Here is a 23102-nt window from a genome sequence, read left to right as displayed (position 1 = left end):
TGCATGGCAGGATCACCAGGTATTAGTAACGATAATGTTACTAAAAATGACTTTTGAACTTGCATTAAGGTTATTCTATTGAATAGGTTTAAACCTATCCCTGAACATGAAAAACAAATACAGTGTATATATTCATTATTATACCGGCTGGGTAATTATTTACCCGTCATGTTTGTTTTGGCATATTGTTGTTGAATTAAAACTTTAATAAGTCAATACTATTGTTAAGAAGGATTTTTGTATTATTTGTTTGGTAGCACAGAGCATCAGTGAACCCTCCAGTTTGTACACTGGTACCTAGAGACGGCTATTGTAAAAGACGCTGATTTGTTTTTTCGTCTTGCACAGTTGTACCAGCTCCACTCCTGGACTGAAATTGCTTCCTTTTATTTCACTGCATACTGTGAGCTACTCGCAATGAGAATTAGAAGCTGCAGCAAGTCAGAGTACACCCCATTTATTAGCTGGGAGATGTCCAGCATCATCTAGTCCTGACCACCCTAATATGACTGTCTCAGGCCCACCACTTTTATTCATTGGATTTCGGATCATGGGCTGTTTGTTCAAGGGTCCCATACTGTACAGTCCACTGAAATAAATTAGCATTATTCAGGTTGAACAGAAAGCTAATGACCCCATCATCTGCCACACCCCTACCCCCCTTCTATGTTTAATATCTGTTTTCTAGGTTTTTCTTTCATTCTGTTATATTATTCTTGGGGTACCCTTCATCCTTTTCTTCCCTTTAGATATGGGTGACCAGTACTCCTGTACAGAACTGTGCTCCCATTAAGACATATTTGTGCCATTCCTCCCACAGAAAGTATGAAGAATAATGTAGAGTGGAGGAACAGCTAAAGGAGAAGAAGGGTGCAATACATTTTTGGGGACAGCATTGCTGAGCAATACATTTCTGCTTTTTTTTTTTTTTTTCTTAAAGCATAACTGCACTTCAGGATAAAGGGCCGGTATCCTGTTTTCCCTCTTCCCCTGACCCAAACTAACCCATCTTTTCCCTCTACTTACTGAGATGTGATGACCACAATTCCACTTTTTGTATACATCTAGTAGCTCAGTAGTCACTGTCCAGGTTGCATTTGCATAGACTTTTATGGGGACATGTCCTGGGGTTTAGAGACAACCCCATAGATGTCTTTAGCGCCTTTAACTGCAGCCATCGGTTCTGGGTTGGTATGCCTGTGTTGAGAGGCAGGGTGGGAAACAATAAAATTTACTGACATTCTAAAAGTGCATAAAAAAATGTCACCTTTATTTGTACAATAAATTCTATAATTTGCTGTTGAGATAATGGAGTTGGTGCTTGGTACACCTTATCCTACAGGTGTATATTGTGCACAGCTTGTAATGCACAGATATCCCTTCCCATAATCCCCTGCAGCAAAATGGAGCTGGCACAGCTCTACCTAACATCAACAAAACTGCCCATTTGTTACAAAGAGAATGCCAAGTTCAACTGCCCCGACAAACATTGCCAAAACAAACCCAAAGTGTACCGTATGTGTATTTACAGAGCATTAGATCGGTCTTTTTACCTAATTCCAAGCGTGTAATTGAAGGAGACGGGCGTCCCCAAAGTGACAAAGAATCTAGGATTAGGAATTTATCCCTATTCTCTGTGTCTTATCCTAATCCCCTCACTACTGGCAGGATTCAGTTACTGAGAACACACAGGAATTATATAAATCCTTATATAACCTGCCCTACCTATGTGTAGAGTAATGGTGGATGCAGAGGACGCTATGTGTTATGTGGTCAGCCATTGTGCAGTGTATTGCCTAACGGGAAACCCCTTGCCCAGCCAGGACCAAGCTAAGGCCTGCTACACATGGGATGATTTTTGTTCCAATCACTGATCTGAAAAAAATGATCAAATTGTCTGGACAGGCCAGGTGTTAGCAACAGATTTTTTGGTCGGACTCAGAAAATTGCATTGTTTGTACAAAGTTTTGGGAGGTCCCATAACCACTTTCTAGGAAAGACAACCAATTACAGATTCGTAAATTGGTCAGACTGGTCGATTGAGCAGAAAATGTGTGGCCTAACGTGTCAGGTTGTGATATTTACCACATGGTATGGTTTTATTTGTCCCTGTGCTCCCTTTGTGACCATTCCTATCCCTGTGACACAATAACACTCAATTGCCCCTGAGTTGGAAAGAATGTCCTTTCTCATACCCCCCAGCTGTCCCTGATTGGGAAGAACTGTCCCTTTCATACCAACCAACTGTCCTTGATTTGGAGGTCCTATCCCTCCCTGAATATCCAAAATGACCCTTATTTGGAGGAACTGTCTTTCTTCATATGTCCCAACTGTCCCTGGTTTGGAAGAATTGTCAATCTTGATACATCCCAGATGACCCTGACTTGGAGGGACTGTCCCTTTTCATGCGCAATTTTGTTCCTGATTTGGAAGAACTGTCCCTCTTCAAACCACCCAACTGTCCATGATTTGGGAGGACTTTTCCTTTTTATACCTCCAAACTACCCCTGGTTTGGAGGGACTGTCCCTCATCATACCTCCTAGCTCTCCCTAATTTGGAAGAACTGTCCCTCTTCACCTCCCAACTGCCCCTGATTTGAAAAGAAGTGTCCCTCTTAATATCTTACAAATGCCCCTGATTGGGAGTAACTGCCCCTCTTCAAACCACCCAACTGTCCATGATTTGGGGGGACTTTTCCTTTTCAAACCTCTTCACTGCCCCTGGTTTGGAGGGATTGTCCCTCTTCATACCTCCTAGCTCTCCCTAATTTGAAAGAACTGTCCTTCTTTCACCTCCCAACTGCCCCTAATTTGAAAAGAACTGTCCCTCTTCATACCTCCCAAATTTCCCTGAACTGGAGGGACTTCCCCCCTTCATACCTCCCAACTGTTTCCGATTTAGAGGGACTGTCCCTCTTCATACCTCCCAAGTGTCCCTGATTTGGAAGGAATGCCCCTCTCAAATTCAAACCCCCTGTGTCTCTTTGCTCCTTATGTATCCCTACTTTTGGGTACACATATACACCTCTAAAAAAAGTAATATTTACCTATTACAAAGTGTTTTTTTCACTAAACCTTCATCCACCCTCTCAGTTCTTCCATGTGTTAACCACCCGACCGTTAAACCCGACCTTGGTTCGCGTTAAAAAAAATTAATATTATCAATAAACCCGAACTTTTCTCACTGTATGAAAATACAGTGAGAAAAGTTCGGGTTTATCGATCACTTACCTGGTCCCGCTGCGGTCATCCAGCGTCGTGTTCCAGCGTCGTCCTCCAGCGTCGATCTCCAGCGTCGGGTGCCTTCTCCGAGAAGCCGGCCAGCTTCTTCTTCTCCGTCCGTAGCGTGTACGTGTCCCTCGGCGATGACGTCGGCGCGTGTGCGGGAAATTCAAATTGAAACTCATTCAAACACATTTTGTATTGGATTGAATACAAACTCCTGTATCCAATCCAATACAAAATAATTCAAAATAAATACAAAGTATGTAATTGGTAAATTCAAACTCTCATTTTGTATTGGATTGAATACAGTCTTGTATCCAATCCAATACAAAATAATAGAAAATATTTATAGGTATGTGACGGACACCAGGGAGGTGTTTTAGAAAAATATATTATTATACAGTATACCGAATTATCGCATTTTCAGTATTTTTCTTTATTTATGTATTCTTGTTTAAGCTGATTTTTGTGTCTTTTATTTAATTTATTAAAAGTTTTTTTTTTTTTTTTTTACATGATTGTGTGTTTCAAACATTTTTTATATTCATGATATCTACTAGACCCTTGTTCGGACATATTTCTGTAAGTTACAGGTCTACAATTTAAAAAAAAATTTCATGAAAAACACTGTACCGCTTTTGGAACAGAAATCTAGACATCAGTGTAACACCCAGGTGGTTAATATAACAGAAACATTATAGAAAACAAAAAGCACTTGCCAATAATTTTATGCATATTTAAGACCAAAATAGGGGAGTGACAGGAGTGGGTCATGGACCTAAAATCCATCCCTCTTCAAAACCTTCAAAAGTTAGGAGGTATGGGGACACCAAGAATAGTATTTGTGGTTGTCACAAGGACTGGAAGACTCATGGAGCAATGAAAACACTGCCAGAATTTTAAACTATGGTTTGGTAAAAAAGATCGACTTCTTGCTCAACATTGGTCAGTATGTATCAGGGTCCATATACACCTGTTCTACCTGGTGCATTGTACACATGTACGCATTGTACACATGTGATGGGGTGCATTACTCCATTGTTGGCGGGCAGTGCAATTGCTTTTTTTAAAGAGTGATCAGATTTTGTCTGCTGCCGGTTGTGCTGTAATTGCCGCACCGTATTCATGGTATAGGGGTGATCAGAAAGTGATCCCCATATTTGGATACTTTTCTGTACATATACTGCATATGGTTATCTGATGCAGACAGATCGGCCCCTATGAGCCAGCTGATTAATGGAAAACAATGCACTCCCTGTGTGGCCCTCCTCTCTGCAGTGATTGCACATAGATGATGAGAGTTCCCTCTAATGGTGAATCTAAAAAATCAATTTAGAGCATCATAGGAAACAAGTAGTCAAATCTAAATCCGTTCTGTGGCCAATTGTGGCGTATTGCAATAGCGTAGCCACACGTTTGCACATTTAGACAATGGAGTCAAAGAATTGTGACATTGATACAGTATGAGAACTTTTTTTAATGACAAATACACAATGTATCTTATTTTCAGACATCTGTGGGTTGTGATAAATGTACCCATGTCTGTGTAGTTCATAGCATTTTCTTCAGCTCTGGTTAGCGAAAAGAGACATGTGGTTACTGTGGGCAACATGGATCTTTTTCATGTATGCCTGGCGCATACAAGCAGATTTGCTTCATTTTGAGCTCAATCTAATGGATGTTCTGTACTATTATTCACCCAGTAGGTAGTGAATATTATGAAGGGTAACTAGGATTCATATTGGCTAGTCATTAGAAACGTGGCGGGTGTTTTCCTATTGGTCAGTGTAACTATAGAAACGCCCCATTGTGTACCTAGCAACAGTTGGATATTATCTGTACGCTTGACCTTTACCTGCAACTAGTATAACACCCTACCTGAACAATCCACCCATTTTAATAGTGTGTAGAATGCAGTAACCCATAGCAACCAAATGACCATATATTATATTATATTATTTGCCTGTTGCCATGGGCTACTGTCCTTTTCACAGTCATATAAAATAAGCCAGCTTGTGTTCCTACAACATTATCACCCGATGATTTACCATCATTTAATACCACAGAGATTTACTTTAACCTATTCTACAGCACATAAACCCCAGCACCATAGGAGCTTGCAATCTTACATCCTTCTCATAGTCATGCAAACTCCATAGGAACCTGGAACCACAAACTTGACCATATTTTTATTATGAACTACCCTTAAACCTGACCCCAAAACACCCACATTTCAAGACTGGTTCTGTAGCCATTTTATTACTGATGATGTGTAAGCTCACTGTCTGTATTTGTCTGTCATTTGCAACCCCTATTTAACGTACAACCCTGCATAATATGTTGGCGCTATATAAATACTGTTATTATTATTATTATTAATAATAATAATAAAGTTTGTTCTGGTCGCCCATGGCAACTAATTAGAATCCTTGTTTTATTTTCCAACCTAGAGTAGGAAAATGATACGAGGAAGCTGATTCGTTGATATGTATAATGCTATGTCTGTTGTTTACATCAGGCCCAAAGGTGTAAAGATGGATGAAAAATATATGTATAATAGTGTATGAAGAATATGTATGTGTGTGTGAGCGGGTATGTGTGAAGAGTTTGTGTGTATAAAAATATAAATATATATATATATATATAATGACAGTGTATAGGTGTATGCAATATCTTTATTGGTACAAATATGAACGTGTATGTATATATTCTCTCTCTCTCTCTCTCTCTCTCTATATATATATAAAATTATATATTTATGACACAATTCACAATTACAAAAGGCAATGTTGTAATAGATTTTAATGTGTAAGAGCCATTTGCGGCGTACAATACGTACGCTGTCAGCCATGTTGCCATCGAACACGGCGCCCCCCCTTATGTCTCATCTCCCCCAGTCACACATGTGACTGTGGACACACTGTGATGTGGGAAGACAGAATGTAATATGGTGGGTGTGGGAGAGGGAGAGGGAGGGAAGAAGGAACACAGAGGACACGAAGCACAAGGTAGTGGAGGGGAAAGGGTGGAGGGGGAGATTTAGAGACCCTCATCTCCCTCCTCCCTCTTCCACCACCTGCAGCAGCTCCCTGATTGGCTGTCCCGAGCTGCCACTCTTCAGCTGATGTCATCCTGCAGTGCTACTAGACTGCTCCAACCTTAGGACATTACAGAACCTCCCCCCAGAGCATTGCATGCCCCCCTTTCCTTTTACCCCCCCTCACTGCAGAGCATCTCCCCTCCAGCAGAGCATTTCTCCCATTGCCCCCCCTATTTGGAGAACACCTAGGAGAATATTCCCTAAAGCACAGCACAGAACAGGTCTCTACTATTTTATTTTTTCTTTGCAATGAAATATTCTTCCTATACCCCCCCAGGAGCAGAGCATTAGAGGGGAGAGCATCTTTCATTGGGAGAACTTTTCGCAGATCCTGTTGGCGAAGCATCACCTTCTTCTGGGCATCCTCCAGCGAGCGTTAATTTCCAGCAGAGCATCACCCCCCCTTCTTATTGCAGAGCATTGTGACCGAGCATCACCTGCTCTACAGCATCTTCCCCCCACCATCAGCACCATCACATCACAACATCAGCATCTGCTCAGCCAAGGACCACAACGCTGCTCGGCATCCTGGAAATTGGTACAGCACCCTAGCCAGAACAAACCGGGGACACCTAGCCAGACAGAGACACCTTGGGAGGTTTGGGGGACCCACACACCAACCTGTGACATTGGCATTACACCGCCAGACAGACGTAGCCGGTGACCATATATTTATTTTTCATTACCGTACCTTTATGCTTGTTTATTGGCAGCACAGTAACCCACAGCAACCGGTCCACTCTTTGGTTGCTGTAGGTTACAGCACATTTCTCATGCACTAATGTATTTTACAAATCCGATCAGGACCGCCATTTGCGACCAGGCGATTTTGGTTGGCATGGGTGACACTGTCGCTTATTAAATAAGCCCTGTGTGTATTTTGTCTGGCATGGCAGGATAGCAAATCAACGGGTAGGTGAGGCATGTGCACACAGATGCATTTAGATTAGATGCAAGCGTCCAAATTTTTGGGTGGAGAGATCGCATCGTATCATATGTCAGATTGCACGACTGGGCTCATTTTTATAAAAATGGAGACACCTTCACCGACAGGTTTTCATGTTCTACAAACCTTATGGGGTGGTAGACAGGATCAGGCAATTTCACCGACTGCTCATTGCTGATATTCACCAATATAAAACATTTTATTTTTGTGTTTTTTTTTTTTTATTTGCAGTATCGCTTTATGCCTTCATAAATTCGTAATATCGAAGGGTACAACGAGACGCCTTGTGCGCACAGCCAGAGTGACGGTGACAGTTAAGGATGATTTGGAGAGATTTCTGTCTGCCTGTGCTCCTGGCCGTGGCTATTCTTCACTCGGCCACCTGCAATAAAGGTCAGTTAATGCACAATATAGAAATTTTTCCATGATATAGTGCCAACATATACTGTAGCATTTTTGGAGTAGGTAAAAATCATACCATAGATCTGCATCAGCCTGCCGCAGGTGTAAACCCCACCATTTGTCATGTTTTTCCCTATAACAGTTTTTGCATATCAGTGTTGTTAATCTTTACCTGTATATCAGTGCACAGGGTGGGCTTTCTGATCCATATTGGATCAGAACACAACACGTCCGCACCATGCCAGCACAGACAAATATGGGTTCTATAGGAAGCACAAGGTGACAACCTAGCAGAACAACTGGGAGACAAGGCAGTCTGTTGTCACCCTATGACAGGAAATGCCCGAACAAGTTTCTTAATAGCATATCATCAGCTATTATTTTATAGGAAGTTGCCGATTTAAAAATTTTGAAAATGTGACTTTTGAAATGACATTAGGGGTCTTTATACGTTCTAGTCAGCTGATAGCTTCCTGTGTTGCAGTCCTAGCAGTTAGCAATATTGACCACATAACCTCTACCTTCTATGAAGGAGAGAGGAGGAAGTGTTCTGTAGTCCTGTTCTAGGATGACAGCATTGCTCCTGTATAGTATGGCATGGTGTATGCAGAGGCAGATATTTGGAGGTGCAAAGTGTGCTGCTGCACAACGGCCCTGGACTCTTCTCAGCCAATGGGGGCCCCAAATGAGTTCAGCAGGGGAGCCCCAAGTCAGTTCTGCACAGGGGTCTACTGTTGGCTATGTTTGTCACTTAGTGTATCTATAGCCACTTTTTGGAGGATGACTGATCTTTACCTGTGCATTGATTCCCTCTCCTCACTCCATAGGACAGTTTGGCCGGGGCCACAAGTCAGTGCTGTACAAGGGCCCACAGCTGGCTATGTCTGCCATATATATATTTGGTCTATGACCTAATTTCTGAAATTCTCCTTCACTTTCTTTCAATATAAGCAACAGCAAGTTAGTGGAAATCTCCCAAGTTAAGGGGAATTCCTCTCTAAAGCTAGCACACACGGAAGGATTTTCATTACATTCAGATTTTTAATCTGAAATTAATTCAACAACCGACCAATAGTGAGCAAAACATTGTGGGGATTTTAATGGCATATCTGATGTGTTGATGAATATTGAAAGAACACACGTTGTATCCTGTGTATAACTCATCGAGCAAAACTGATACGGGACATTCATGTTTGTTGTGGTTCAGCCAATCCCCACTCTATGATCACAAGACTCAAATATCATATAAATGTGTTCAGAATGATCAATGACCAATTGGAAAATTGATTTCTAATCTATGTAACAAAACTATAGAGGAGATTGGTGTCCCCATTAGCTAATCAGGCCTAAATTTTTTTCTGGGGATGTCTGAATGATGAATTTCCATTGAATTCTCATTTTTTTTATTTTGAGAAATGTGAGAAATGTCTAAAACCTCACTGTTTGCTGCATCCCCATTGGTTATATTCACCACTCTATTTGTACTGGTGTCCCCACTGAAAAATCATTCCTTTTATATTTGTCTTTCAGACTGAAATACAAAATTCTGACCTGTTAGCAGAATGGGAATAAAAGGGAAATGGGGACTCTTGATGTTATTTTATACTTTGTGATGCTATCATTGAATATCTATGCAGACAGGTAGGTAGATGGTTTGTAGGAAGAGCAGGGTGCTTTACATAGCTTCTTGAAAAATCAGAGCACCCAGCCTCTGTACTGCTCTCAAAAGCCTTCAGCCCAGGTGCAAGCAGTGGGTGGGATCTTGGGAGTAGTCAAATTTTAAATACCCTGATGGGTGGATATCAGCCTAGAGGAGTGGGCAATCTTAGACAGGGTGTATTTGCATGCAGACTGCCTTAGGTGACCCCGCTAGATAATGCTGGATGTCCTCATATCCGATTTTGTATGATTTTAACTATCATTGATCTTCATGATTCTTTTAGTGTATTTTCAGTTTGTATTATATTCCATTACACAATAAATATAAAAAATAAAAAAGTTGCCAATGGTGGAATAGGACAAGATGGCCCAGTGTATACTGAATATTCACTCATACAAATGATGTATATCTTGTAGTGCCGATATTATGGGGTCATTTCACAGTTCCTGCTGAGACAGGAAATACATTGCCGGAATTGTGTTCAGTAGCATGTCCCTTCTATCTGAAGATCTGGTAGTGTCATATTACATGCACTGGTTTGGAAAATGAATTAAGGGGTAATGACAGAGCTATGCACAAATTGAAATATTTCAAGAAGCCGGTGGTCTGTATAATATGTTATGGTCTGTATAATTGTTCGTCTGGAGTAGGGGGAACAACAACCAGTGAGTGGAATCTCTGGATAATTGTAGTTTTATCAGAGAAGCTCTGCAATAGTTATAGTAATTAGCGTTAGTTCCTAATGATATTGTTGTACCTCGCATGCCAAATGAGTGTTATAACGTGTATGCATTAAATGCACGTGTGATTAACATGAGTGCTAAACATAGATCCTGTTTATATTTGGGGGCTACGCTACAGCTTGTGTTTCTTTATTCTTGCTTTTCATTGCTTTGGGAGGTGATGGCAATGCAGAAAAATCCATCAAAAAATCAAAACTAATTTTTAAAAAGCAACCAAAAAATGCACAATCTGATATAATGGGCCTTAGTGACTTGGGATGGATGATATAAAATTGGCTTCTGTGGTGATTTGGCAGAATGGATCCCATTTTATTCACCGCTGATGCCCTAAAAGACCACTATACACTTTACTATAACCCCCACCCCTCCAAGCATGAGATAGTTGCCCCAGGTGGCAGTGGTTTCCCCCATTTGACATACTTGTTCCAGAGTTTAGGGATTCCCCACATGTGACATACGTGTCCTAGAAATCAGAGACTGCCCACATGTGACACATTTGTTCTAGAGATCAGGGATTCCCCACATGTGACATACGTGTCCTAGAGATCAGGGAATCCCCACATGTGACACATTTGTTGCAGAGATCAGGGACTCCCCACATGTGACACATTTGTTCTAGAGATCAGGGATTCCCCATATGTGACATACGCGTCCTGGAGATCAGGGAATCCCCACATGTGACACATTTGTTCCAGAGATCAGGGACTCCCCACATGTGACACATTTGTTCTAGAGATCAGGGACTCCCCACATGTGACACATTTGTTCTAGAGATCAGGGACTGGCCACATGNNNNATCAGGGACTCCCCACATGTGACACATTTGTTCTAGAGATCAGGGACTGGCCACATGTGACATACTTGTTCTAGAGATCAGGGACTCTTTTTGGGAAGTCAGATAGTTGTGTTGCTTGTCTTTCAATTCACCTATCACCTAGTACTGGGACACTGTAACTATTTAGTGTGCTCTTGATGACCCCGTCTCTTACAACAAGAAAAGTAGAATAGTATCACCATGACCCTCGGTATCACTACTTGTTGGCATTCACATGGCAGAGAAGCTGAATAGTTCTTAGATGATGCTGGATGGTCCCACCAATGTGAATATTGGGGCAACCTTGCTAGGAAACACAGTTCTTTTGGCAGCATTGCGCAAGGGTTCCTCCAGAGGGCGCTGGGGGTTCCTTTAGCAATGAGCAATTTGTGCCTCTCAGGTCAGTGTAGGTGACCCCAATTATGTTTTTGGCTGTCTGTAAGGGTTACATTCTTCCCAATAGTCAGCAATGCAAGAGACAATCTTCCCACTGACCACCATGTGGATACAGAAATTATAGAAGGGGTTCCCTGAAGACCAGAAAGTGATTTCAAGACTTCCCCCATAGTAAAGAGGTTGAGAAAGGTCCAGAACCTTTGATGGTGATGATGGCAAACCAGTCATACTGTGTACCAATCTATTCCTAACTTCATATATGCAGTATATAGGTGGGAAATCAATCACTACTATTAGTCACTCCATGATTCTCCACCAGGAAATGTCTGGTGAATGTCAGATTCACTGCTTTATACCCATACCTGTTTGTGATTAATTTGTAATGGTTTTCAATTTACCTAATCTTTGGCCCTGATTTAATAATGCCAGACTATCATGGGAGGACCTGGGCAATCCAGCAAAACCGGAAAGGATTTCTGAAGCATCATTTGCTATTAGTTGGTAAATGATTTAAATTCTGGACTATTCATGGTTTGCTGGATCACCCAGGTTCTCTCGTGATAGGTTATCTCTTCCAGTCTTGGGGAGCTTTAATAAATCAGGTGCATAGTTTGCATGTTTTTCTTTTTCATTGCAAACTGGATGTGGTCCCATATTTGGTGATTGTATTTTAGTTTGCCTGCTATTAATGGTTTTGATATTTTGATTTTTATTATAAATGTCATGTGATTATTATGTGGGAGTTTCATAGGATGTACAGAAATAAAATCTCCTAATTAGGGGCTCTTTGAAATGTAAAAACATGTGGTCTGGGGGGTATCTTTTGGAATCTGTTGAAATCTTCAAAGTGCTTTTTAATAGTTTATGTGAAAAATTGATTTTGCCCATTGGAGGTGCAAGTTAAGAGCTAACCCATAGAAAGAAAAGAGTGCAATTAAAAAGAAAAATTAGTTGATATATGTGCAACAGCAGAAAGCAGAACTTCGGTGAAAAAGCTCAATAAAATATTTTTGGCTGCCAATCTCATCTTTAATCCAGAGTTGTCCCAGATAATTTTGTGCAGTTTGAGTAATGGCCAACTAAGCTGTCATGAGCCCGCCCCCTGCTTGTGACTGGTCAGTTGAGAACAGCACAGACCCGTCACTCTATACTCTCTTCCTATCAGCTTTCGCCTAGTCATTATATAAACTTATTTGCTCCTTGTGCTGCTTCTTCCTCTCCTGCTATGAGCTCTGATTGCAACAGGCTGCTATTAAGTCAATCACAGGTTCTTGAGCTCCATTTATTTGTGTCCTTTAGATTCCCTGTTTGCAGCTTTACCATCATTTCAATTTGTATCCTTGCTTTATACGTCAAATACTAGATCTGTAATATCTCAGCATTAATCCACAGCCGAAGGATATTTGGCGGCCAAGCGTTTGCCCCTATGACTGATGCCCACCATTTGTGGGCATCTGGGGGGAATTGTAATCCTTAGCATAGCATAGCAGTCATTTCATGCTGGGACTTGTAGTTCCTCAGTGGCCAGAGGAATTTGGATTGCCCGGTGTGATGTACAGGCTGGGTATAGACGCGCGTGCTTGGCATTTCACAATACCCCACAGTGCTGCACCTCCCATCGTTGTCTGTCTGAAGTTAAGAGGATTAGACAGCTGAATTAAAATGGGAAATATGCTGTGAATATAAAACACAGCCTGCACCTCATTCCATTGTTTTAGGGTCCATGTTCTTATCACGAGCGCCTGTAAACATCACCAGAGGCTTTGTATTAACATCTTTGCATGTTTGTCTCCGCAGATGGGGGCTGAGCAAGGGTAGGCATAGCAGCTTATGCCAAGGCTGCAGGGCCAGGCAGAAAAAATAAAACAATGTAGGTAAAGAAAAATGCTGGGCAAATAAATCAATAAATACCCAATTAAGGATTTACTGAAAGAAAATTAATGGGATTTTTAAATACTTTCAGTACAACCCACCAAAAAGGGTTAGGTGGAGGGCAGGACGGGGGAAAAAAGCACACATTGGGCGCTAAATATTGGGGTCACACTCATACCAAGTGTTGAGTATCAGTGCTGCTAAACAGATCACAAAGTTTTTTGCAATATAAAAATAATTCACTTATTCTATCATTCTGTATTTATCGATCGTCCAATGGTAATAAATGCCAATGTCCTGGCACAAGCCCCCCTTCTTCCTCCTTTCTATGGTCATGCTAAAACCAGAACCATTGTCTTTTCCTCTGTGGCCCTCAGCGTTAATATCAAGCGCAACCTATCCTCCTAAGCCTTCTGCTGCAATGACAAACATAGGTGAATGGGAAATTTTATGCAAATTTTTAGATTTTCCTATCACAGCTAGGGAAAGTAAATCTCCCCATAGAGGACACCTATCAGCAACAACCTGAAAAGGGATGTCCTTACCACCCAAGTCCACAAATTATTATTACACAGTTTTTATAAAGCACCAACATATTATGCAGCCCTGTACAAAGTCCATAATCATATCACTAGCTGTCCCTCAAAGGGGCTCACAATCTAATGTCCTTACTATAGTCATATGTCTTTAATACAGTCTAAGACCAATGTTAAAGGAAGTCCACCCTAATTGTATTTTTTTGGAATGTGGGAGGACACCCATGCAAACATGGGGTGAATCTGCAAACTCCATGCAGATAGTGTCATGGCCGAGATACGAACCTGGAACCCAGGGCTGCAAAGGCCAGAGTGCTAACCTCTGAGCCACCATTCTGCGCTAATAATTGTTAATCAACTACGAAATTTGAATATAAACAGTCATCTATCTGGCCAACAGGTGGAGCTCTTGGCTCTTTACTGCATGTAAAAAAAATGTGTTCCCTACTAAGCTCAATAGCTCAAGATGAAATTTATAAATAGGAATAAGAGCAGCGATCCTTATCAGAATTCCATTAAAACAGCTTGGGAGAGGGATAGCTATTGCTGTGCTACCTATATAGCCTGTGAAAGGAGAAGCAACAGATGGACTACGCTCATCACTTTGCTGTATGTTCCTTTCATCATGTTAGCACATGAGCATTGCAGTACAACTGATTGGCTTCTCAGGCTGCTTCTGCATCTCTCAATCTAAGCTCTGCTATCAAAGGTAGATACCACATGAAATTCAGGTTGCTTTTAAGAAATACACCTAGTGATTTTTATTAAACATACTTACATGAATCTGTAATTTTTTTTTTTTTTGCTCACAATGTAGCTTTAGACTCCATCTGCACCTCACAATTGATCCATCCCTGCTCCTTCCTTCCTGTCATAAATTGATGGAGCATTTTCCAGTGTTTTCTTCCATTACAGACATGTAAATATTCCGAAGCCCAGGGAGCTCAAATTGATTGACGGAGACAGGCGAGCAGACAAATCATGTGCCAATGATCCGGTGCCTAGGTGTTAGATAAACAGACATGTTGCTTGGGTTCCTTCTTCACATGCAGGCAGCGCCCGACAGACGTACAGAGAGAGATGAACATTAAACAGATTGGCACCACCAGCACATGTAATGTTTATTAGCCCCGATTGCTAATTAGCATGCAGAGAACGATGGTATAACGCAGACTTCTCATACAGGAACGTCTATTTTAGAAGCTTTATCACGTCAATCTGCGGAGACTAAGGAGAACACATTTACAAATTCTACAAGAAGAAATAAAGCTTTGTTCATTTTTGTTTTTTAACATTTATATGGGAAAGTGATCTTTAACGGCTCATTCCACCCACAAATAATATCCTAGATATAGGTGGGTTGGATCCGCTCCTAACTGTCTTGGATATTCAAACAGAGACAGTGGCCCTGATTTATTAAAGCTGGAGAGGATATACTTTCATCAGTGAAGCTGGGTGATCCAGCAAACCATAAAGCAGTTTAAAGTAGCCTTTCTCTACCTTTTACAATTATTATTAGAATTATTATTAAACAGGATTTATATAGCGCCAACATATTACGCAGCACTGTACATTAGATACATGGGAGAAACTTTCAGGTCTTCAGGGAACCCCAGCTATAATTTCTATATTCAGAGCTCACTGTATATTAGCATGGTGGTCAGTAGGAAGAACTTCTCTTACCATCATTGGTGTCACTTATACTGACCTGAGAGGTACAAACTGCTCATTGCTCAAAGAACCCCTAGAAACCCCTGGAGGAACCATAGGGCTTTACCAAACCCTGGTTGAGAAACGCTGCTTTAGATCTACAATATACCTGCAGCATCAGTTTTGTGAGGACTGACCTAATAAAGTAAACCTCAGGACTCCAAAAATGTGAACTGTACCCCAAGGCAGTTGATATTGATGTTGGGTGAGGGTCTTGAACTCGGGTACAAAAAATGACCAGCCATCAATCTCACCTGTAGCCCACTCTCTCCCATTCATGTTAATAATAAGGGGACCTGTCAGAGAGTTTAGAATTTATTAAAGAATAGGATATAATAATCAATCAGATGAATTTATTAAATTGCATGGCACAGGGTAAATTATTCGATCATATGACACTTTGACAGCTGACAACTAATTACTGGAAGAAACAGCTCCTCTGTTTTATACCCCAGATATATAAGCACATACCCAGACCCCAAACTACACTGATTACATCTCTTCATGGACTATATATAGCTAGAGAAATGTTAGGTACAGGAAAAAGGTGAATGATATATAATTAGCTGAAGCAACGTTGTCATAAACCATTGCAATGTTTAATCTTCTATAAAGTTTGTTGTTCTTTCTTTGCTGCCTATTGGCAATGCTGATCTGCAGTCCATTTGCAGCCAGTCTCTGTCCATGTGTACTTTATCAACTGATGGTAAAGAAGTCTATAGATGGTGACAACAGTGGACCATGTCTGTGCAAAGTGTTTCAGTTTCCATCTGTAAGTCTTTATCAGAAGCCTATAGGAAGGGATGGCAACTCGGGAGAAAGGGGTTAAAATTAATCCCAGAAAGCATGAATCCAGTTGATTATATAATGTTCCTCATTAGGCAAAATATGCATAGTCATTTTCATGGCAAACATCAACACATTTTATTGCGTGCCCTTAAGGTTTATATATCATAAGGATTACAATTTACTTTTTGAAGTAGCGTTCCTCCTAGTCTCAGGAATGTACCTTGCTGACAACCACAGACATAAGGACAACCATGAATAGACTTTTTGAAAATATTTCTAAAAAGTCTGAAAATATCTAAATATAGTTACGAGCTAAAGCATTTCTCTTCCTCTTCGACCCCCCTAAGGCTATTCATCTTGTAGTGGTTTTATCCTCACAATAGGTGACATCTGATGACAATGAGGATTCAGTTGTCATCCTATAACAGAACAAAGGACTTTCATGGTAAGATCACCATAGGATTATTTTAATGAAAGATGCAGATTTAAAAGAATTAGAAATGATTTTAAACAGAACTACATTCTGCAATCCCTAATATTATTGCTATCTGTGGTATAAAGAACTGGAGGCAGAAAGTTTTGCTTTTAAGAATGGGAGCCTCTTGCAATGCCTTTTTGATGCCACCCAACAGCATTATTATTTAGAAAGGACACTGGAAAAATGGATAGGAGAACAGATGGGGTAAGACCGAACCATGCAGACATTGGTTGGGGACATTAATTATGAATGGAGTGGTAAGATAAGACTTGATCAGTTACTGCATGCCCAGTTGCGCTAAACAACCGAAACCTTCCAGAAAAATTTACAATGCATTCCAAAAGAGAAACATGACGACACCCACAGTCAAATTTAGAAATGTAATTACATTTAGTTGCATTGGGTTACATAAAACCTATAATAACACCATATGGCCAAACGTTTGTAAGCTACTTGGGCTTCTCATTCTAAAACCAAAAGCAAAAACAGCCTCCGGACTTCTGGTAAGGCTTTCCTCGAGTGTTTGTTCTGGAAATTGCACCCTTTTTGACTTGCAGAAGATTTCTAAAATACTAATGTTGGATGGGAAGATCTGGTTCACCATCAACATTTCATAGTTACATAGTTAGTCAGGTTGAAAAAAGACATACCTCTATCAAGTTCAACCACTAGGGAAAACAACATATCCCAGATATAAAACCCTATAGACATAGCTGATCTAGAGGAAGGCAAAAAACCTAGTTTCATTTGCTCCAACAGGGCAAAAAAATTCCTTCTTGATTCCCTCAGGCAAACGGATGTTCCCTGGATCAAAAGTTTTTGTTATTTTTAAAGTTTTAATACCCAGTTATAGTCTGTGCTTCTAGAAATCATCCAACTTTTTCTTAAAACTTTGCTAAATTTACTTCCTGAGGGAACCGATTCCACATTTTCACAGACCTTACAGTGAAGAATCCCTTCCTTATCCGGAGGTTGAACTTCTTTTCCTCCAGATGCAAAGAGCGCCCTTTTGTCCTTTGTAATGATCCCAAAGTGAATATTGGGGAAGAGAGTTCTCTATATGAACTATTTATATATTTATACACAGTGATCATACCCCCCCTTATACATCTCTTCTTAAGGGAAAATAGATTCAGTTCAGCTAATCTCTCCTCATAGCTGAGCTCCTCCATTCCTTTTTTTAGTTTAGTTGCCCTTCTCTGCACTCTCTCCAATACCACTATGTCCTGTTTGTGAACTGGTGCCCAAAACTGGACTGCATATTCCAGATGTGGTCTGACCAATGCTTTGTATAGAGGAAGGATTATGATTTGATTATGAATATGATTGATTGATTTCAAATCATAATAAGGTGTTCAGTGGGATGAGGTCTGGACTTTATGGAGGCCATTCAAAATTTTTCTCACCAAACCCAACAAGCCATATCTTTATGAAGCTTGCTTTGTATACAGAGGTACAATCAAGCTGGAACACAAAGAGACCTTTCCAAAATTGTTGGTACATTAAGGTTCTTAACACCAAAGTCAAGAAAGCACCTCTTTATGGAGCTGGGGCGCAGTCATGGCGGACAATGACGTTACCACAAGGTTGGAAGTTCACAATCATCTAAAATGTCTTCATTAGCTGTAGCATTACCAGTACACTTCAATGGAAAGAACTGAACTCAATCATTTAGCGGAGGGGTGGGGGGTCTTCATACATTTAGCCACATAGTGCATTTAGTACTGACCAGCTTACTTATCTTGGATAGTGTTAACAGTACAAAGACTAATTTTACTTTCATTTTAACTCCACAGTCGCAACAAAGTGGAAGTAATGATAGTGCTGCCCTTGGCGAGATTTAGTTGAAATAAACCCAACAAAGAATGCCTATCATGCTGCACAATGTGCCATGCGTTGACCCTGCTGGACGTTTCTTTGTGAACTGCTCACTGTATTATTTGCTGCTCTTCTGTACAAAGCCTTTTATATCAATGCCTAATTTTAGGTTTATGGGTCTTCAAGTACAGCTTTTGTAGTTCTGGCTGGAAGGCACTAGATTAATTAACTTCCGTTTCTGGTGGTTACACAGCTCGCTTTGTGGCGGAAAAACTATTTAAAGTCACCAGCCATTCGGGAATTTTTTAATATGCTTCCGAATGTGACTCAAAATGTATTCTTTGAACTCTTTTAGATTAATACATTTGCAGTGTTTTTTCCAAATGATAATTAACATCTCTGTTTTTTGGAAAGAGAAGCTGAGACACGTACCGGATAGATCGGAGAAAAGCTGATAAGGATAGATGAGGGCAGCCATTGCTGACTTCTCTTTTTGGAAACTGCAGCTTGCCTCTCATGCTAAATTAATAGCTGCAATACCGCCTGACTTAAAGGGAGACCATGTTTTCCTTGTGCAAAGCAAAGGACCATGCAAATGCCCCATTTGCCCCTTGCTGTTCTATTTGCCCAGAACAACATAGGGGAATACATGGCTCTTTAAGTAAGTCTCCATTCCCCTTCCTCTCATTAAGCATTGCTGGGTGCTTGAATAGTTAATTGCCAGCTCTTGTCACAGGGAAGAGACCTCAGGCCCATGTGAGCTCCGAGTAGACCGATAGGGGTGGCAAATGGAAGCTGAATATAAGCAGCAGAGGAGAGAAACTTAATGAACTTCCATGAGCAAAGCAAAGGTTCAACTTTATCTTTTTATAGCTGGTAGGAAGTAGCCAAATCTATTGGACATTCACATATTTATATTAAAAAGCTTTTATGCAAGCTCTCACTGACCCTTTTAGCTGCAGACAGCTGTAGAGTCATTCACCCTCAAAGGTCACAAAACAGGCACTGGTCTACCTTTCCCTATTCTTGTGCTCATTCTCTGTGTTCACATTGGATACAAGATGGCTGGCAGCCTGCCATATTAGTTCTTTGGGTGAAGGTGGGTAAAAAAATTATAGGGAGCTTTTACTGTAAATGTTGAGGATGAACTGCTCCATAGTTCCTGGTGCTACAGGGGTCATTAACAGGAACCCAGATCCATCCAAGAAACTAGGATAGGATATGGAAGCTTTCATACATCTGCAAGTAAGTCATTTCTGGTTTCACCAATAAACTCTTCAAAACAATTAAAATACCTTCCTTGGATCAAGTAAAGAGCCACAAAAGGTAAAATTAAATCAGATTATTACAGCTTAAAAGTAAAGTTCTTTTGAAAACAGTGAGATGCACATTTTGGACACCTGGTCCTTAATGGTGTGAAAAAGTCTACAAAAAAAGTCTGGAATAACAATCCTTAAATAGAGATGGGACCTTCAACCACCTATCATCCAAGTATAATGCCATTTTAATCTTCAGGCAACAAATGACACTTTTAGCCATGTAACAATGTCTTAGACTTTATGTCACCATAGCATTTGCATTACACAATTAGGAATTACGTTTTTTGAAGCTCCCATGTATAGCACTCTGGCCTGTGCAGTGCTGGGTCCCAGGTTCGTATCCCAGCCAGGACACTATCTGCATGGAGTTTGCAGGTCGACATAATTAATGACATATGACTATGGTAGGGACATTAGATTTGAGGGACAGCTAGCAAAATGACTACAGACTTTGTAAAGCGCTGCGTAATATGTTGGCGCTATATAAATACTGTATATTCATAACTATTGGCCACTTTTTCTTTACAGTAATTGCTGAGATATAATATAGGCCAGAAAGTTGGTGCATTTTAGCACAATCTTTGGGTAGCTCTGCAAAACATAAAATAGAGGCTGGTTATATAATAGGCAAATATGGCTGCCCCATCTATATAAAGTATAATAAACTAGATATTCAGCAGGGTGAATTCTGAATGAAACTTATTGATTTTTTTTCTAAAACGATATACATATAAAGTGTTGTTGACTATTGACTGCTCCATCCTATATTTTTCAATGTAATCAGTTTGCTGCAGGTGGGAGGAAACATTTTTCTAGGTGTACACCTTTGCAATTGTCATAGCTGCATTGCAGCAGTGTTAATATTTGCAAGGCATTGTGTATGCATTACTATGCCCTGCAATTTGCCACAAGCTGGCCATCAAGATGCATTGGAGCGCCATTCCAATTGAATTACACAGCAGCACACTATCACTTGTTACAAATGTCACCATGTAGTGCACTAATGACTTCCTCACACGGCTCCAAGACTTTTCTAGAGCTGCCCCGACTCTCTGGAATGGTCTTCCTCATCCTATTCGGCTTGCTCCTACTTTCTGCTCATTTAAAAGAGCACTCAAAACCCATCTTTTTAAACTTGCCCACCTGTCTTTTTCTCCTAAAACTCCACTTTATCCCACCACTCCATATTCCCCTCCTTTTGTGTGATACTTTCCCCACCTCTTAGATTGTAAGCTCTTTGGGGCAGAGTCCTGTCCTCCTCCTGGGTCACTGTCTGTATAATTTTGAACCCCTATTTAATGTACAATGCTGCGTAATATGTTGTCGCTACATAAATCCTGTTTATTATTATTATTATTATTATTATTATTATTAATAATAATAATAATAATAGGCTTCATTTTTATCTCCACCCAGTAAACAGACTGTAACTTTAAAGCAAAGTGAAAGGCTGGAGCTGGGCTGTCACACATTTGTGAACACTACCAAGGTCACATCAGGCATCAGGATTTGTATGATTGTCTCAGAGTTGGCTTTTCATTGATGCCATAAAAAAATTAAATAAATAAAAAACAGATAAGGATATTCAGGAAGAATGAACCTGAAAAGGTTTCACAATCCTTGTGCATAAAGGTAATAGGAAGAAATTTATGTATCTATATAAAATCCATCTTCCATTTTCTTTGCTTTTTGCGGCACAAATCTCCTGTCCCTTTCTTTTTCACCCTAAATCATGTAATTCCATCAGACACTTGAGAAAACACTTCTTCTTCGTCTGAAGGTCACTGCCGTCACAGGCGATCACTGTGCCAAGATGACACTAACTTGCTGTGGTAGTTTGCAGATGCTGGCGCCAGTCTCTGGAAGTGGCACAGCTGTACAGTGGCAGATGGTTGAAGGCTTTGCAGTGAGATTAATGCAGAATCAGAGCTGCTTGTAGCTTCCTCCTCATGTGACTTACTGTGGTCTGGAGGGGCTAGTCGACTTAATAGCGGTTTTATCTTTTTCTACGCAAAGCTCAAAGCAGTAAGTGGTCTTGATGCAGTCCATAGACACATGACGGAGATCAGAAGACTAATATCTAATTCTTTGCACACACATAAATATTTTTAATATGGTGGTTTAGAGCTTAGCACTCCGGCCATTGCAGCTGCATGGAGTTTGCAGGTTCTCCCGGTGTTTGTGTGGGTTTCCTCCGGGTATTCTGGTTTCCTCTCACATTCCAAAAACATGCAGTTAGGTTAATTGGCTTCCCCCCAAAATTGTCCTTAGACTGTACTAAAGACATATGACTATGGTAGGGACATTAGGTTGTGAGCTCCTTTCAGGGACAGTTGACCATGGACTTTGTACAGCAATACGTAACATTGGCGCTATATAAAAAATGTATATTAATAATAATATCTATTTGCAAAATATCATTTGGTGCCATTTATTATCAACACATTGCTGTAGTATCCACAAGATGAAAAAATATTATATTTGTAAGAAAAACGTAGCCAATATTCCAGCTGCACTGAACATTTTGTTTGAACATGTTTTATGTGTTTGTTGCAAGATTTGCTTGCACTAGGTGCACTTGATTGTTCTGTAATTCGTAATGAAGATTTTTACGGAATTGAATGGGTAATGGTTTTTTACCTTTTAGAATTGTAAAAATGTATTTATATATATTAGGCCTTTCTCTACCTTTTTAACACGGGGGGACCCTATAATGTTCAGGTTTTCAGGGCCATAATTACTGATGATGCATGATGTTCGGGGGGAAGAATTCTTCCATTGCTGGCTATTGGGAAGAATGTCATTCTTATAGATAGCCAATAACATCATTGCTATCACTTTAACTGACCTGAGAGTTCCAAATTGCTCAACAAATTCCTAGCAACGTCTGGATGAGCCCTTGGGTTCCATGAAGTCCTGATTGAGAAACATTGTAATAGGTACATTGTACTTATTGTAGTATTATTATTATTATTACATTTGGGTTATATTATTTATATAATTTGAGTTTATATATTCTTTACCTGCTAACATGTATTTGAGGTATTCTTTCAAGTTTTCCTGCGACACCAACACAAACTTCCTGGTCAGTTCTTTAGCGATAGTGTATTACATTTATTTTATTTAATATGAGATACGCATGCTCAAACAGAAGGATCACAAAAAAAACCCTTGATTGCTCACAATCATCAATATCTATTGGCTGTCTATTGCTTCTTCCATTAGCCGCATACAAATGCAGACAATCAACCCTGACAATGGTCATACTATATCTGCACAAACCTCTCCCCATTT

General features: G+C 40.3%; 1 protein-coding gene across 2 annotated transcripts in view; it reads left to right on the top strand.

The window, feature by feature from the left end:
* The first annotated feature begins 6432 nt into the window (after positions 1 to 6432).
* The window catches only part of CLSTN3 (calsyntenin 3), a 40612-nt gene continuing 23942 nt past the window's right edge, over positions 6433 to 23102 (top strand). The window contains exons 1-2 of one of the 2 annotated variants that reach the window (XM_072423792.1): positions 6433 to 6863; positions 7503 to 7664. In XM_072423792.1, the coding sequence (XP_072279893.1) occupies positions 7592 to 7664 (73 nt within the window). In that variant the 5' untranslated portion in view covers positions 6433 to 6863; positions 7503 to 7591. Of the gene's footprint in view, positions 6864 to 6883; positions 6986 to 7502; positions 7665 to 23102 lie in introns of those variants that run through there. The other variant, XM_072423793.1, reaches the window with a different exon arrangement.

Source organism: Pyxicephalus adspersus, chromosome 10 (genome assembly GCF_032062135.1).
Source record: "Pyxicephalus adspersus chromosome 10, UCB_Pads_2.0, whole genome shotgun sequence".
In the NCBI taxonomy this organism is placed as follows: domain Eukaryota; kingdom Metazoa; phylum Chordata; class Amphibia; order Anura; family Pyxicephalidae; genus Pyxicephalus; species Pyxicephalus adspersus.
The sequence above is the reverse complement of the archived record's forward strand: the minus strand, read 5'-3'. Positions and strand labels throughout refer to the sequence as shown.